The following is a 16,686-nucleotide window of genomic DNA, read 5'->3' as shown; positions in this document are numbered from 1 at the left end:
CTGGGGAAAGGCAGGAATTTCCCCTGCTCCTTGCTGATAGTTAAGCAAGAAGGAGGTAACACTGGAAAAATAAAGCTAGGAGATCTCTTCAGGGGATAACTCTTCAGGTCCCTAATTAGGGAGCACAGATAAACTCCAAATTAGACCACTCCAGTCTGCAAGGGCAGCATATTCCAATTGCTATCAGAAGAGCTTTGTTGCTGCAAAGGACTTGGAGATCTCTGTTCTACAAATTGCCCATGGCTCCTGGCCCTTTAGCAGGGGAAAAGAGATAGTAGAGAGACGCCCTTTTCCGGTGTCCTGGGCCCAACAGGGATAAAAGGAGGCAGCACTCTGGGTGCCCCATCACTGTGTTCTCTACCCCTTGGCGACTGCTTTTCTCCAGCTCTGTCAACTCCACCTTTCCCACCATGAGTCGGCAACTGAACGTCAAGTCCAGTGGTGACAAGGGCAACTTCAGTGTGCATTCGGCAGTGGTGCCGAGGAAGGCTGTGGGTAGCCTGGCCTCTTACTGTGCAGCTGGCAGAGGGGCTGGAGCTGGCTTTGGCAGTCGGAGCCTCTATAGCCTCGGAGGGAATCAGCGTATTTCTTTCAATGTGGCTGGTGGCGGCATTCAGTCTGGAGGTTACAGCTTCAGGCCTGGCTCTGGGTATGGAGGGGGCCGGGCCAGTGGCTTTGCTGGCAGTATGTTTGGCAGTGTGGCCCTGGGGCCTGCTTGTTCATCCGTGTGCCCGCCTGGGGGCATCTACCAGGTCACTGTCAACAAGAGCCTCTTGGCCCCCCTCAACGTGGAGCTGGACCCTGAGATCCAGAAGGTGCGTGCCCAGGAGCGGGAACAGATCAAGGCGCTGAATGACAAGTTCGCCTCCTTCATTGACAAGGTGGGTATCATAGGAGGAGAATGAGGCAGCCCCCTGAGGCCTGAGCAATTTTCCTGCTGCCTGGGAATGGACTGCGCATTGTGGCTGGAAAGGTGCAGCTGGGCCTCAGGAAGGGCTTCCTCATCATTAGAGAAAGAGAGTAGGTCTGTGTGCCACGGAAGACAAAAGAATACATGAATATATTGGCTTCTTTGGCGATTTTGCAGAGAAGGATGGGAAGCTGGGTAAAAAGCAGCCATTCCTTGACAAAAAAGTGATGGGTTTCTTGAGGACGGCTGATTTCCACGAACCTGAAAGGCTAATAGAATCCAGCAGTGTTCAGAGGGAAGGGCTCATGGTACAGGAAAAGACCCTTAGTTGAGACATAAGGAAGGACATCTCCTGGGACCAGGGCCAAGCAATAGAAGAAAGCTGTGGAATCTCCTTGAGTGAGTTCTCACTGATGGCTTCTCCAGAAGGCTAAGAAATCAGCACTTGTAAAGGGTCTAGTTTGTGTGGAATGTCAAGGGTGGAGAGTCAAGACGTGAGCAAAATGACTACAACAATCTATGGCAAACCTGGGGAGTCAATGGTGTGTGTCCACGGGGCATGACTGCACCCATTGTGGTTCCAGTTGTCTGTTGATTTTGGTTCCAGGTAAGGTTCCTAGAGCAGCAGAACCAGGTTCTAGAAACCAAGTGGGAGCTGCTGCAGCAGCTGGACCTGAACAACTGCAAGAAGAACCTGGAGCCCATCCTCGAGGGCTACATCAGCAACCTGCGGAAGCATCTGGAGACGCTGTCCGGGGACAGGGTGAGGCTGGACTCGGAGCTGAGAAGCATGAGGGACCTGGTGGAGGACTACAAGAAGAGGTGAGCAGGCCCCACCCGACGGTCACAGACCATGTTCCCCTTGCCTCTGGGCTCACTTGATCTCTGTGCCATTATTTTTTAGGAGATGGGTGTGTACCTTCCAGGGTCAGGAGCTCACATCCCCTTCTCTGGCTGGGGGGAAGGGCCTATCCTGTTCGATGATAACTTCCTGCCTGGTTGATAGGAAGGAGTTCCTGTGTTCCTTGACCCACTGAAAGGTTCAGTTGCTGGTGTCACCTGGGTGTTTTCCTAACATGCAAAAAGTAGGAGGCAAGTGAGGCAACTCAGGGATATCTTATTCCTGTCACTAGCTTCTTACTGCTCACCCCAGAGACCCTGCAGGGACCCTGCATCCCAAACATTTGCCTGGCCAGCAGGAAGAGAAAGTTCCTTGGCTAAGAGGGCTAAGGCTATCTTCTCTCCCTGCCGGCAGATATGAGGTGGAGATTAACCGGCGCACAGCAGCAGAGAATGAGTTTGTGGTGCTCAAGAAGGTAAGGGAGGGAAGAGCCTCCTTATTAGGGTCTCTCTCACCCCCATCTTAACAACCCTGCTCAGGACTTCAGCCCAGGTGACTGGGGAAGGGGCTGGCGCCTGGTGAGGGTGGAGCGAGTCATAGTCCTGGCCTCCAGTGAGTTGGAGAGGAAAGACACACACTCGGGAAATGGACAGAGACAGACAGAGAATTCAGGTCTGGGAACTGTGAAACTCTGGTCCAGCTCAGCCTTGCTGTGTGACCTGAGGAAACCTACTACCTCTCTGGGCTTTGTTTTCTCCAGGCATAACAGAGCTGCCACATCCTCCTTTCCCTATTCCCAAAGCTTCAGGGAGTCTGAGAAGAAATAGATATTGAGTGAGCTTTCCTTTGTAGGTGGAAAGTAGAAAATCAGGTGGCTTTGGGGCAGGGGTTGGGCAAGGCAGCTGTGGGATGAGGATTGCATCCACCAATGACTCTGGGGCCTCTTGGAAGGATGCAGATGCAGCCTACGCGGTCAAGATGGAGCTTCAGGCCAAAGTGGACTCTCTGGACAAAGACATCAAGTTCCTCAAGTGTCTGTATGATGCGGTAAGGACACTCCTGTCCCCTCACCCTCACCCTGACTGCTTCTCGACTCTTCCAGGGAGATGCCAACAGGAGAGGTTTGAGATCAACACAATGAAAGACGTTTTGGTGGAAAGGTCAAAATCCTGCACCAGGAGACCATGGAAGTGCAGGATGCTGGTCCTTGGAGGCCACACATGCAGGAGGAAATTGATCTCGACCACAATAGTGGCCTTGCCCACAGGCAGGAAAAGATAACCCAGTGAGGTCTTACAAAGCACAGACCCTTGGATTCTGCGAAATTGTGGGAAATGCATTCTTCACCCATCTGCATGTGCCCACAGACACCTGCCGCTTGCAGGGGTTCCTGCTGCTGTGAGCTGCTCTCCCTCAGCTCTGCAGACACATCCCAGAGGTCACTTCTTCTCTCTACTTTGGCGCTGTGGATCCCAGCAGCCTATTGGGCCAGAGACCATGGGCCCAGAAGACTAATGGGGCAGAAGAGGGAAGCCGGGGGTTGCTGAGTCTGTCTTCCTCTCTCAATACAGGAGATCGCTCAGATCCAGACTCATGCCAGTGAGACCTCAGTCATCCTGTCCATGGACAACAACCGAGACCTGGACCTTGACAGCATCATCGCCGAGGTCCGCATGCATTATGAGGAGATCGCCCTGAAGAGCAAGGCCGAGGCTGAGGCCCTGTACCAGACCAAGGTGGGCACCGCACGGGTCTCCTCCCACAGCGGCCTCTCTCTTCCTGGGAAGGGTCACCTCCACAGTGAATGTGAGGAATCCTTTTGTGGGCATGCTGAATGAAAGAATGGTTCCAACCAAGGCTTCAAGGACAAAATGAATTCTCAGCAGAGCCTGTTATCAAAGATAAATCATGAAACTGGTATGGATTGAAGATATGCAACAGAGAGGATCCCTCACTTCTTTCCTCCGTCCACCAACTACCTGTCCCTCTCTGTTGCATGTGAAAGAAGTGAGGTGGTAAAACAAATACAGTTATAGGAATGGGGGTGTGCTGCCACAGGGCAGAGGGAGAATCACAGACTTGCAGGAGCGTAGCCATGGGTGAATTTGGTGGGGGGCGAGTGGGAGAAGGAGAAGCCTGTAGCTCTTTCCTGATCCACACGGGAAGACTTTCAAAAGGAAATGGAAGGCCGGGAGTCCTCTGAGTAATGGAACTATGCTTTGGGTAAACTGCTTTGGGGCTGTCAGGGAGAAAACTGCTTGCCTGGGCCCCCAGGACCCTGTTCCAGCACTCCTCTTCAGCTCCGTTAAATCCCACCAACAGCCAGGTGGCAGGGGTGGCTTATTTACAGGACCCTTCCCCAGTGCCCTTGTCTCATTGCCAACTTCCTATCTCTGGGAAACCAGATCCAGGAGCTGCAGCTGGCAGCCAGTCGGCATGGTGACGACCTGAAACACACCAGGAGCGAGATGGCGGAGCTGAACCGGCTCATCCAGAGGATCCGGTGTGAGATTGGGAACGTGAAGAAGCAGGTGGGCAGCAGCCCCACAAAGAACTCTTGGGTTCCACGGGAGGCTCTGGGATGAGGAAATGGGGCCTGCCCTTTGGGAACAAGCAAATCTCCCCTGCCAGGCTTAGGGGTCCCTTGGCCACCCACAGTCCCCTTTCCCACCCTGCCTTGGTACTCCACCATCAGAGCTGGCACCCTGCCCAGAACTGGGAGGAGCCTCAAACCTATTTCTCTGACTCCTCATTTTGCAGATAAAGCAACTGAGTTGGGAAGGGGAAGGGACCTGCCCAGAGCCCCCAGCTGGTAATGAATGGAGCTAGGATTAGAACCCAGGTTCCTCTTCTGCAGACGTTTTCTGTGTCCAGGGAACCTGCTCCATGTCCCCTTTGGGTGTCCCCTCTGAGGGCAGACCCTCTGTCTCCTCCTCCCACTGGACACGGAATGTGTGTGGGGTGCAGGGGGTATACATCAGGCACCTCTGTGGCCACACCAGGTTCCTGCCCTTGGAGTGGGACATGGTCTGGCGATTGAGGGACACAGCCGTCGATGAAGCCCTCCTGGGTTTCCTTGCCCTGTGCCACGGTACTACTTCCATGTTAGTGGGCCGGGGAGGGGGGCTGTCTTACCTGACAGCAGCAAATGTTAAACACTGCATCAGTGGGGAGATGATTTTGGAGGCTGGAGGATCCTTCCTGTGACCTCTGTGAGAACTAGGTCTGCTCCACTAGTGACAGAATTGCCCAGCGGCAAGATCTGAGCCTGTTCTCCTTCTGGTACCCCCACCGCCCTCCATGCTCTGCAGGGGAACACAGGGACAGCTCTACGACTCTACACGTTTGGCCGATTCACAAATTCCGTGAGCATAGTTCCTCCCCCTCTGTTAGCACCAGGCATCGCAGTGCCCCCAGATGTTCATCAGAGTCCAGCTTCTGAGGTTGTGCCTATAATTTAGGGCCTTACCCTCCTGCTCTAAGGGAAGGCCAGATGTGGGAGCCTTCAGGCAGACCCTCCCCGGAGTGCTGGAGTCCAGAAACACTCATCTGGATGCTAACAGATCAGAAGGATCCCCACTGGTGAGAGGTCCTGCAGCAGGAATCTGATCGCAGTGGGACCGTGGCATACCATCTCATCCTCAGGGCTGGCCTTGTTGGGGAATCGGGTATGATTTTCCTGAACCTGGAGTATTTTGAATCTGTAGATGCTGGTGGCCTCCAGTCTCAGGCAAACATCAACATTTCTTTCTGACCTCTTGAAATGCAACTGCCTCCACAGCTTCATGTGACAACAGCTTTGAATATTCCTCTGCAATAGAAAATAGAAGAGACAAAGTTCTGGTGTTGACTTTGCAGCTTTTACTCCTTGTCACCTAGGGCCCCGTCTGCAAAATAAGGGTGCTGTTCTATTTAACCGGTATGAGCTAAATGTAATTTTCTGTTCTGATGGTCTCTCTGTTCTTTGCCCTTCAGTGTGCCAGCCTGGAGACAGCCATTGCTGATGCTGAGCAGCGGGGAGACAATGCCCTGAAGGACGCCCGGGCCAAGCTGGACGAGCTGGAGGGCGCCCTGCACCAGGCCAAGGAGGAGCTGGCACGGATGCTGCGCGAGTACCAGGAGCTCATGAGCCTGAAACTGGCCCTGGACATGGAGATCGCCACCTACCGCAAGCTGCTGGAGGGCGAGGAGTGCAGGTGGCCGGGGTGGAGGGGAAAGTGTGAGAAGGGACTTGGGGTGGCTCCTGTCTGGCTGAAGGGCCACCTGGAGAACAGCATCGTTAGTGCCAATACAGGCAAGGGATGTGGTGATTTCATGAACTCAGAGGCAGCTTCCTGCAGGGGGTTGTCGGACATGAGCCATGAGGCATAAGTGGCCGTGTGCTGCTGTGAAGAGAACCAGGGGCTCAGACAGACCTGGGGCTAATGATTGGCTGTACAGCAGGGGCTAATTATTGGCTTTACCCCATGCTAGTGCTGTGGTCTCAATAAATCATCTAGTATCTTCAAGCCTCTTGTTTTCTCATCTGTAAGATGAAGGTGATAGTGTCAATTTCATAAGTTGTTATAAGGATGAGTTTAAATGATGCACGTATAAAAGCAGGAGCCCATTAAGGTTCAGTGGAATCTCGACACTGAGTTTTTGTCTTTCTCTAACTTTCTGTCTCACAGGATGTCTGGGGAGAATCCATCCTCTGTGAGCATCTGTGAGTATCTTGAGAGATGCCTTGGGTTGGGAAAGCCAGGGACCCTGGGACAAAGTGCTGTCACCTCCATTTACTGTCTCACCCCACCCAGAAGCTTCTGTTACTGTCTTGGGAAGATTCTTGGGCTTCAAAGGAAATGTTCTCCTTTTTCATCCTATGAAATGGTGACTGAGGTCATGCCCACCCCTTTCCCTTCCTGTTTCTCCCCTAGGGTGTTGTCATTTGGAGAAAGGGTTGGTGGACATGGATTTTCCTAGAATTTCCAGGAGGGCAGGGACTGTATCTATCCTATGGGGTCTTCATCTCACACAAAGTCTGGCCCATAATAGGCTCTCAGTTCATCTCTGTAGTGCTCCTTGACTACTGAGGGTCATTTTGAGGATTAAATAGAGTGTTGTTGTAGAGAAGCCCTTGGGGACAGCCTTTACCATGGCTATTACCTGCTGATTGACACTGCTCCTCTCCCCTGCTCTTGGCCCCTCCTCCTCAGCCGTCATCAGCAGCAGCAGCTACAGCTACCACCACCCCAGCTCTGCGGGTGCTGACCTTGGGGCCAGCACTGTGGCAGGCAGCTCTGGCACCACCCAGAGCGGGCAGACCAAGACCAAAGAGGTGCGAGGGGGAGACCTCAAGGACTCCCAGAGCAAGAACACCCCAGGCAGCACCCCAGCAAGGAAAGCCACCCGCTAGACCCATGGCCTCATCCACCTCAGCACCTGGAAGAAGAGGTGACTTTGCCACTCCCAGAGGTGTCTGCCACACCCAAGTTCCCAGCCCCTGAGTTTTAAAACCATCTGTAGTACACTCGACTGTCCGCATCATGGTTTAGCTTTTACTCTCAAACTCTGATTGACACAGTCACCTTCCCTGTTTCCTTAGGTCCCATGTGGACTAACGACTTGTCATTTTCCTTGCTGCTTTCGGCTGGCAGGAGGCTTTGGAGGCACAAGCCATTATAACCTTCTTGGCCCTAAGGAAGCGGTGATCATCCCTAGAGAGAGGGAAGGAGCAAGAGAGGACAGGGGAGGGGCTGGTTTGTTCTGTGCTTAGGCCAAATTAGCTATTGCCTGAGAGGTTTTACATCCCCTGCCAGCACGGTGGGGTGACTTGAGACCTGTAACCAGGTGGTGAGAAGTTAGACAGCCTTTACTTGCTCCACCAGAAACAACTTTGCAGGATGACGCCAATATTTAGGACACCATGTGTACATCTGTAGACCACCAGCTGCACCCATCTCCGCAAAGTCAAGTGAAGGTGTACTGGGGATTCTCTGCCAGCCTGTGTCACCCAACCACCTCCTTCATTATCAACAATAGCTACCATCATTTGTCAAGCACTCGCTAGATGCCAGGCACCCTAGACGCATTGCCTCCAATTCTCATCCAGTTCTGCAAAGAAGATGTGATCAGCATCATTGGAACAGACTGGGAGCCTGATCCCAAGAGGCTACAGAACTGGCCCCAGTCACCCATCTACGTGCCAGAGTCGCACCTGGCCGACACCAGGGTCTATGCTCTTTCCGTGGCATGTCACTGCCTCTTTAACAAACGGACTGTCAATATCACCATTCTTTTTGATGAGAGCAGCGTAATTACATTGCCTTTTGTCAGGACAGTGGGTATGTGATTTGTCTTTGGCCATCTCTCTGAAGCTGTGTCCTACGTAGCCTCTGACTCTCAATTTCTGGTGCCATGAGCTGAGCTCAGTGAGTGGAGCTTGCCTTTCTGTCCCTGGGTGGTACTGCCTAGTCCAGATGTCGTGGCTCAGAGTGTAAATATTCCTAAGAATGGCGGCAACTAGTTCCTCTTTTGCTTAAGTTAAATACTCTGAATTTCTGCTGTATGTTCAATAAACCGTCCTTGAGTGGTGTCAGAGGTATGCTTCTGTCAGTCTGTCAATCTTTCCGAATGTTCCACCCTCTAGTGAGGATGTGCCACCCTCCATTTCTTCCCAGCAAGTGTGCAGGACTCTTGCCGGGAAGCTGCAGGCCAACTCAGATGAGGCTGCTCTGGAGGCAGTCTCAGGCTGCTGGAAGAGACAGATAGATACATACTCATGTAAATCAGGGAAGGGCAGCCTAGGGCAGCAATGCTAAGAAGTGATTGGAATGGAGAGGCTAAGCAAGGAGGGCTTCCTGGAGGAGGAAGACAGTTTAATTAAATAACCAGAAAGATGGACACATAGGCTCCTGGAGAGATAATTTAAATCACAGCAACATAGTAATTTGGACACAGGCTTTCATGTGTTTATTTAGTAGGGGGTGGGAGATCTCAGATTTTCCAAAGTCAGTACAGATTGGGTATACCTTATCCAAAATGCTTGAGACCAGAAACATTTCTGACTTTGGATTTTGAAATATTTGCATGTGCATAATGAGATATTTTGGGAATGGAACCCAAATCAAAACATGAAATTCATTTATGTTTCATATATACCTTCTGCATAGACTAAAGATAATTTTATACAAATTTTAAATAAAGTGCTCAAAAGTTTTGGAGTACTTTGGATTTCAGACTTTTGGATTAGAGATGCTTAATCTACAGTGGGGCTTCGTGGATTTCCAAGTCCCTCAGCTGTGGCCGGCAGAGTCTAGCGTCTTAGCAGCTTTCAAATTGGTCTTGTGTCACAGGTGTGCCCAAAGATGTTCACCTCTACAGGGTGTCAGGATAATGGGGATGGGCCTTGGGAGGATGGGGCCTCTGGCCTAAGAAGTGGCCTCCATTCACCTCCCTGTGCCTTTCATGTGTTAAGGAGGTCCTCGTCTGTGTGTGCCAGGGTGCAATAAACCGTGGGAAGCACAAGAGCCCAAGACTGTGCTGGGCTTTCTGCCCAAATGTCTCCCTCTGATGTCACCACTGCCGCCACTGTGGATACTGAACTAGTGCTCTGGGAGTTATGGGAAGCTCTATTCCAGCTCTACCACTAACTAGTCACCTGTTATACACAGTGGTTCTTAACCTTGTAAGTCATGAACCTTTTGAGGACTTATGAAAGCCATGGATCTTTCCCCTGAAATGTGGACAGAGTCTACTGCATGTCCAGAGGTTCACAGATCCCCACAGCCCATCCACGAATTCCCTGGGTCATGCACCCCAGGTTAAGAGCCTTTGGACCAGATACCCTTAAGGCCCTTCTTAGCATTGATGCTCTGTCTTTCCCAAAAGACCTCATTCCCAGTGAGGGACCCAGTAAGAGGGGCTGAGGTGAGAAAGGGAATGAGACTCACAACCTGAAATAGCCTTTGGAGAAATTTTTTTTTTTTTTTTTTTTGAGACCCACAACTCTGAAATGCAGCCTTCAGCTCACTGCAAGCTCCGCCTCCCGGGTTCACGCCATATCCCGAGTAGCTGGGATACAGGCGCCCGCCACCTCGCCCGGCTAGTTTTTTTTGTAATTTTTTAGTAGAGACACCTCTCAGGGGTCTGCTGTGTGATCACCCGTCAAAGTGCTGGGATTACAGCCCACCGCGCCCGGCCTGACTACATGAGCCTCCGGGCACACCTGAGGGCTGCTGTGCCCTTGACTACCGGGCACACCTGAGCTGGTGCTGTTGGGCTGTGACGGCTGCACGTGCATGTGGCTCTGGATGCAGGGATGAAGGGCTAAGCAGATGTGATACAGTGTGTCCTCTGTTAGAGTGCTGAGGTGGGCAGTAGGAGCAGCTTCTCTGGCTGCAGCTTATCCACCTGAGAAATGAGAGATTCTCTGCCACCTGGGATTATGAAGACGCTGAGAGGTGCACAGGAGTGACTGTGCTCTTGCTTTTGGACTCAGTTAGAGAGTCCTTTGAAGCTTGAGAAATCATGGAGGCAGGACCGCAGGCGATTGTTAATTTCAATTATTTATAGTTATGGCCATTTTGACCCAGGTACCAGGACCATTCAATAGGGGAAAGAATAGTTTCTTCAACAAACGGTGCTGAGACAGTGAGGTATCCACATACCAGAGAATGAGGTTGAATCTCTATTTTACACCATATACAAAAATTAATGAAAGTGAATCAACAACCTAAATATAAGAGCTAAAACCATAAAACTCGTGGAAAAAATTTAGAGGGAAATCTTTGTGACCTTGATTTGGCAATGAATTCTTAGATATGACACCCAAAGCACAAGCAACACAAGAGAAACTAGATAAATTGGACTTCCTCAAAGTTAAAAAACTTCTTTACAGTAAGGGACATTATCAAGAAAGTGAAAAGACAACCTACCAAATGAAAGAAAATATTGGAAAATCATAGAGCTGATAAGGGTCTAGTATCCAGAATATATAAAGTACTCTTGCAACTCAACGATAAAAAAACAACTCAGTTAACAAAAGAGCAAGTAATTTTAATAAATTTACTTTAGAAGATACACAATGACCAAGAAGCACAGGAAAAGATGCTCAACATAATTAGTCATCAGGGAAATGTAAACCAAAACCATAACTAGGCACCAGTTTATACCCACTAGGATGATTTATAATAAAAATAACAGAAAATAATGAATGCCATGAGATTGTAGAGAAATTTGAACATTCATACATTGCTGTTGGAAATGTAAACTGGTTCAGTCACTGTGGAAAAGTCTGGCAATTCCTCAAAGAGTTAAACAGATTTGCCATATGACCCAGCAATTCCACTCCTAGATATAAAGCCAAAATAATTGAAAACATGGCTGAGCCCAGTGGCTCATCCCTGTAATCCCAGCACTTTGGGAGGCAGAGGCTGCAGGGCTGCTTGAACCCAGGAGTCTGAGATCAACCTGGGCAAGGGAAGTTGCCCTTGGGCAATCCAGGGCAAGGGAGACAGGGAGACCTTGTCTCTTAAATAAAAAAAGCTAGGTATGGTGATGCATATGCCTGTGGTGCCAGCTACTTGGGAGGCTGAGCTGGGAGGATCACTTGGACCTGGGAATTCAGGGCTGCAGTAAGCCGTGATTGTGCCACTGCACTCCAGCCTGGGTGGCAGAACAAGACCCTGTCTCATTAAAAAAAAAAATTAAAACCAGGTGCTCAAACATACACACGCACATGCATGTTCACAGCAGCACTATTCACCATAGCCAAATGCGGAAACAGCTCAAAAGTCCATCAATAAAAGAAAAAAAAATTGTGGTATATACTTTCAACGGAATATCATTCAGCCACAAAAAGGAATGACTTAGTGATATATGCTGCAATGTGGATGAATCTCAAAAACATTATGCTAAGGGAAAGAAGCCAAACAAACAAACAAAAAACCCCCACACATTATATACTTCCATTTACATGAAGTGTCTAGAATAGGTAAATTCATACAGATAGAATGCAAATTTGTGGTTGCAGGAGTTGGGGAAGGGGAAATGGGGCGAGTGCTAGTGGGCACAGGACTTTCTTTTGGGGTAATGACAATTTTTAGAACTAGACAGAGGTTATGGTTGTACTACATGATGAACATACTAAATGCCACTGAATTGCTCACTTTAAATGAGTGAGCAATTTTATGTTATGTGAACCCCAGTAAAAATTAAATTAAATTTGGGAGTGCAGCAGAGAGAAAGCCAGAGAAACCGTATCCCTGGACTTCGCTCTCAGCCTTCCCTACCACGTGGCAAATCGCAGCCTGGCATAAAGACAGAGTTGTCCAGGGCCAGCAGGGGGACAGACACCACTTACCCTCATTTTGACTGGCCAAGGCAAGCCTGGGGGAGCTGGACTTTTGATGGCCAAGAGCTGACCACGTCTCTGGACACTTGGCCGCCACCCAGCTGAGGGCAACCACTGGTTCTCTCTTGGCTAATTAAGTGCTTGCTTAACTAACCACCTGAGTCTCAGACTTTGGTCATGAAGAGCAACTCAGTGCCCTTGAGTGGCTCTCATAGCCCTTGCTGATGCCTGTTGAGCTGAAGCATGTGAGGCCAACAAACTGCAATATTTCTTTTCTTTGCCAGGGTCATGGCCTCTGCACAGTGACTTGGATTAGGATTTTAAGTGGACACTCAAAATCTTGTTTAAGTTCCCAAACTCACTATCTTGGTTCATTAGCTCAAGTGAGCACAAAACCCAGGTGCTACTGGAATCTTCTCCCCACCTGGGATTTAACGAAAGCTACAAGGATCTGCAATGGCAGATCTATCTGCTGGACTGAGAAGTTCTCAAAGGCAGGCTGGTGTCTTCCTCTATCCCAGTATGTGACAAATGCTTGGCACACAGAGGCTGATTAGTAAATGTCAAATGGATCACGGAACGCAAAAGAATATGGCAATCAGTGTCTGTGCACTGTCTCCTGGGTCCTCATCCACCCTTTCCTGCAGCTTCTTCCTATGCCTCTCCCTCTGCCTCTGACCTTCCCATTTTCTGATTTTTCTAAACATTCTCTATAGGTTCCAAACTTGGTATAGCAGGAGGCTTTAACTGAGTAATCTGTGTTCATTGGGAGAGAAAGTCTCATTGAAATGCATCCTCCATGACCTTGAAAAGTCACCTTGGCCATGCTCCTGCCCTGGGGAAGGGATGTTCTTTCAGGTCTAAGCTGTCATGACTTCTCCTGCTTTCATGGTCTCAGAGATGTTAAATGAATGAATAAATGAATTTGATTCCCTCACTTGGTCACCAGCTGGGAGTCACTGCATTGCTGCCTCCCCTCATGCTTATTATTGAAAAAGAATATATTGAAAATATATGAAAAAGGGACAATCAGTTCCCTCTTAGAAACCACTAATGGAGAATAATGGAGACTCAGGGGTCTGAAAGCAACAGCTAATAGAAGATGGGAGCAATTATCAGGTGCACTGTCATCAGAAACCCATGTACACATGCATAGACATGAGGCTGTAGGTTCACAAAGCTGATGTCTATGGAAGATGCAAAACATTTAACGGCTGATACAAGCAGGCACTGACCAGTCAGAGATATCAGCCATGGACAATGAGGACAGCCATGTTCATAATGGCTGGATACCTGTTCTGCTCCCAGCCACTCACATACAGATGTGCACACACATCTTCTGATATGCCTTGGAACATATGTCAGCTGGTAAGACATGCAGCGCTCACAGTTCATGCATCAAGCTCTGGAGCCTTTGGCCATTTTGGGGTGGAGGGATGCACCCAGAACCTGAGCAGCAGGAGGTGCAGCCTCACACTGACAGGGAAGGGGTGGATACCAGGGGAATTCGGGAGGGCTTAGGGGAGGCTTATTGGAGTAGCTATGTCCTCCTTGGTAGGCAGGAGGCTGGGAGAATAGCCCAGAGCATGACATCAGGGAAAAGGAAGCTGCCCGTAAGAAACATGCCAGGGCCTCACAAGCATCCCCAACCCCATCCTCACCCAGGTCCTGAAATCACATCTATTTTCTCCAAAAGAGCAAAGAAGGCTGAAAAGGGGACTGAGGGGTCAGATGTGGCTGGCTGGAGGGTTGTGACAGGAAGACAGGAGTGTGTGAAATGTCGATCCTGGAAACCATGGGTTTATAGGGTGGGCTGGTGGGAGGACCACCCAAGAGGCTGCTGCCAGAATTCCAGAGGGGAGAGGATGAGGGGCAGCCTGGGCCATGCCTTGGCAATAGATGCAGAACAACTGCCTTAAGAGACGGTAGGTGACTTCTTGAGGGTAGGGAGTACCTGGGTGAGTGGGGGTGTGGGCACTCATCGGGTGGGAGGGCACATTAGGGATAGAAAGTGATGAGCTCAGCTTTTCACACTGTGGTTCAGGTGTCAGAGGGACAGGAAAGAGCAGAGACCAGAGCTGGTGAGGGTTAGAGGTGGGCATGCTCACCTGGGAACAGGACACACAGGGGCACTAGACATTTACACTCAAGAAAGCCAGGATGGCGTGGAGGCTAAGGGCACAGACTGTAGCCAGCCTGCCTGGGTTTGAACCCTGGCTCAAATCCTGGTTGAGGGCTGGGCTCGGTGGTTCATGCCTGCAATCCCAGCACTTTGGGAGGCCAAGGTGGGCGGATCACTTGAGGTCAAGAGTTCGAGAGCAGCCAGGCCAACATGGTGAAACCCCATCTCTTCTAAAGTACAAAAATTAGCCGGGTGTGGTGGCGCACACCTGTAATCCCAGCTACTCGGGAGGCTGAGGCAGGAGAATCGCTTGAACCTTGGAGGTGGAGGTTGCAGTGAACTGAGATCGTGCCACTGCACTTCCGCCTAGGCGACAGAAAAAAAAAAATCCTGGTTGAGCTACTCTCTTGAGTAAGCTGCTTAACTTCCTGTGTCTCAGCATCTTCATCTGTAAAGTGAGGACAATAATGGTACCTACCTCATAGGGCTGTTGTGAGAATTATGTGAATTAATATATGTGAAGCTCTTAGAAGGATGCCTCACAGCATTCACATTGTATATGTGTTAACCACTACTATTATTATCATTGTCACCATTATTCTTATTTACAAGGTGCCTCCCAACCACCTTGGGGAGTAGGTGGAGCAGGTGTTGGTACCCCCATTTTTAGGGATGTGAAAACAGAGGCTTAGGAATGTAGGAGACCTTCCCACAGTCACATGGTTCGTGAGTGGCCAAGACAAGACTGGGACTTGGGTCCTCAGAGTCTCAAGTCCATGCACTTCACTAGAGGCTTGGCGTGGGGCTGGAGCATGGCTCAAAGGAGGTGCTCCCAGCCATGGAGCTGAGTGAGGAGGAAAAGAGGAGAGGGGCAGCCCCAGATGACCCTTCTCTGTCAGAAATATGGCAGAATGGGAGGGGAGCCGTGCCTGGCAGGACAGCCCTCCTGTCCTTTATATCCTAGCTCCTCTGGGGTGGGTACACCCGCAGCCTTGGCAGCTGCAAAAATGCTGACCAGCTGTCCTGTCCCCTGATGAGTGGTGGGTTGTGGCCAGGCCCCCGGCACTGTGCTCCATCGGCTGGCTCGGGCTGAATGCCCTGCCCATCTGAAACCACTGGAAGATGAGGGGGTGCCAGGAGGGGCACTTCTGGGGGATCCATAGACGACATGCTCATTTCCTGGGTCCATCTGCTGAGGAAGGCTGGCAGGACCTGGGCTGATGTCATCCAAATAGCTCAGCCCATTCTCTCTAATTTTGGAGACAATTATTTGCTCAAAGAGCCACCTGCCCCTCTCTCGGTGCCTCCAGCCTCTCGCCACCCCCACCAACCCTGCCCACATAGCACCTGGATTCTGCTGTCTTGAACATGGATTGCTCAGGCCCTCCCTAGCTCAGCAGCCCTCAATGGATCCCCATCACTCGCCCCATCATGTGCACAGCCTGGCATCTAGAGTCCCCTACCCAAAGTTGTCCTTTATTCATAATTGCTCCAGCCTGGTGGATCTTTTTCTCACAAATGACCTGCTTCCTGCCACCCAGGGCAGTTTTCTTCATTCCTCCACGCCCATGCCTGTCCATCCAAGCCTTCTTCCTTTAAGAGACTGGGATCCAAACTCCGTCCTCCAGGCAGCCCTTGAGGGTTTAGTGTCCCCACGTCTATGCATTCCCGTATCCACTCGCCCAGCAACTACCTTCTTATATTGTATTCAGTTTTCTTGCCCTGCTCTTGGAGGCCTTCTCCCCAGACTTATCAGACCCAAGAGTGCTGAAAGGAAAGAACAAGATACAAATTAGAGCCGTGGGCTCACACACAAATGTGTCAAATTGGTCATCATCACAGACACAGAAACAACAATACAAAGAAAACTACAAGAAAACTACAAATTACACACACAAAACATGTGGCAATAAAACCAAGAGCCACACAAATGTAATGTAACAAGCCATTTAACTTGTTCTTGAATGTCCAAGCCAGATATTCCTGGTATCTCGGGAGTTTGATCCTCTGATATGACACATTCCCCTGACAGTTTCACAGATGGGTATAACTGGCCCAGAGATGTCCACGCCTGCCCAAACATTGCTCAGAATTCAATTCTCGTGTGGAAAGCTGGACCCCCTCCCATGGAGGGCGTGAAAGAAAGACAGAGTCAGATGGGCAGCTCACATCCTGCCTCCTCACCAGGCCAGAGGGCTCCCCAAGCAGGGGTGCTGTCTCCTCCCACCCCTAAATCTTCCCAGGTCTCAGTTAAAGCAGGACTAGGGGGAATGGGGGTTTTGTCCCCCTGGTGAGCTGTGGCCCTGTCCTGGTTTCCTTCAGTCTCCCCGTTTTTCCCTCCAGAAAAACACAGGCACCTCAGGAGCCCCACCTAGGCCCTCCCTTCCTGTGGGAGGTCCCCAACTCTCCTTCCTTCTGTATCAATGGCCTCATCAAAAACACTGGGTGTCTCATGCCTAATGGCCAGTGTCTGATTAACT

At 50.3% G+C, this 16,686-nt stretch overlaps 1 protein-coding gene across 1 annotated transcript; it reads left to right on the top strand.

Moving 5' to 3' along the window:
- Positions 1-344: 344 nt before the first annotated feature.
- Positions 345-8,296, top strand: KRT74 (keratin 74). Its single transcript, XM_050748827.1, has 9 exons — positions 345-881; positions 1,518-1,732; positions 2,166-2,226; positions 2,703-2,798; positions 3,323-3,487; positions 4,157-4,282; positions 5,727-5,947; positions 6,422-6,456; positions 6,947-8,296. Exons 1-9 carry the CDS (start codon positions 411-413, stop codon positions 7,144-7,146), a joined length of 1,590 nt encoding a protein of 529 aa, XP_050604784.1. The 5' UTR covers positions 345-410; the 3' UTR covers positions 7,147-8,296.
- The last annotated feature ends 8,390 nt before the right edge of the window (positions 8,297-16,686 follow it).

The sequence above is a fragment of the Macaca thibetana genome, chromosome 11, assembly GCF_024542745.1.
Source record: "Macaca thibetana thibetana isolate TM-01 chromosome 11, ASM2454274v1, whole genome shotgun sequence".
In the NCBI taxonomy this organism is placed as follows: Eukaryota; Metazoa; Chordata; class Mammalia; order Primates; family Cercopithecidae; genus Macaca; species Macaca thibetana.
This window is presented reverse-complemented; position numbering and strand designations above follow the sequence as displayed.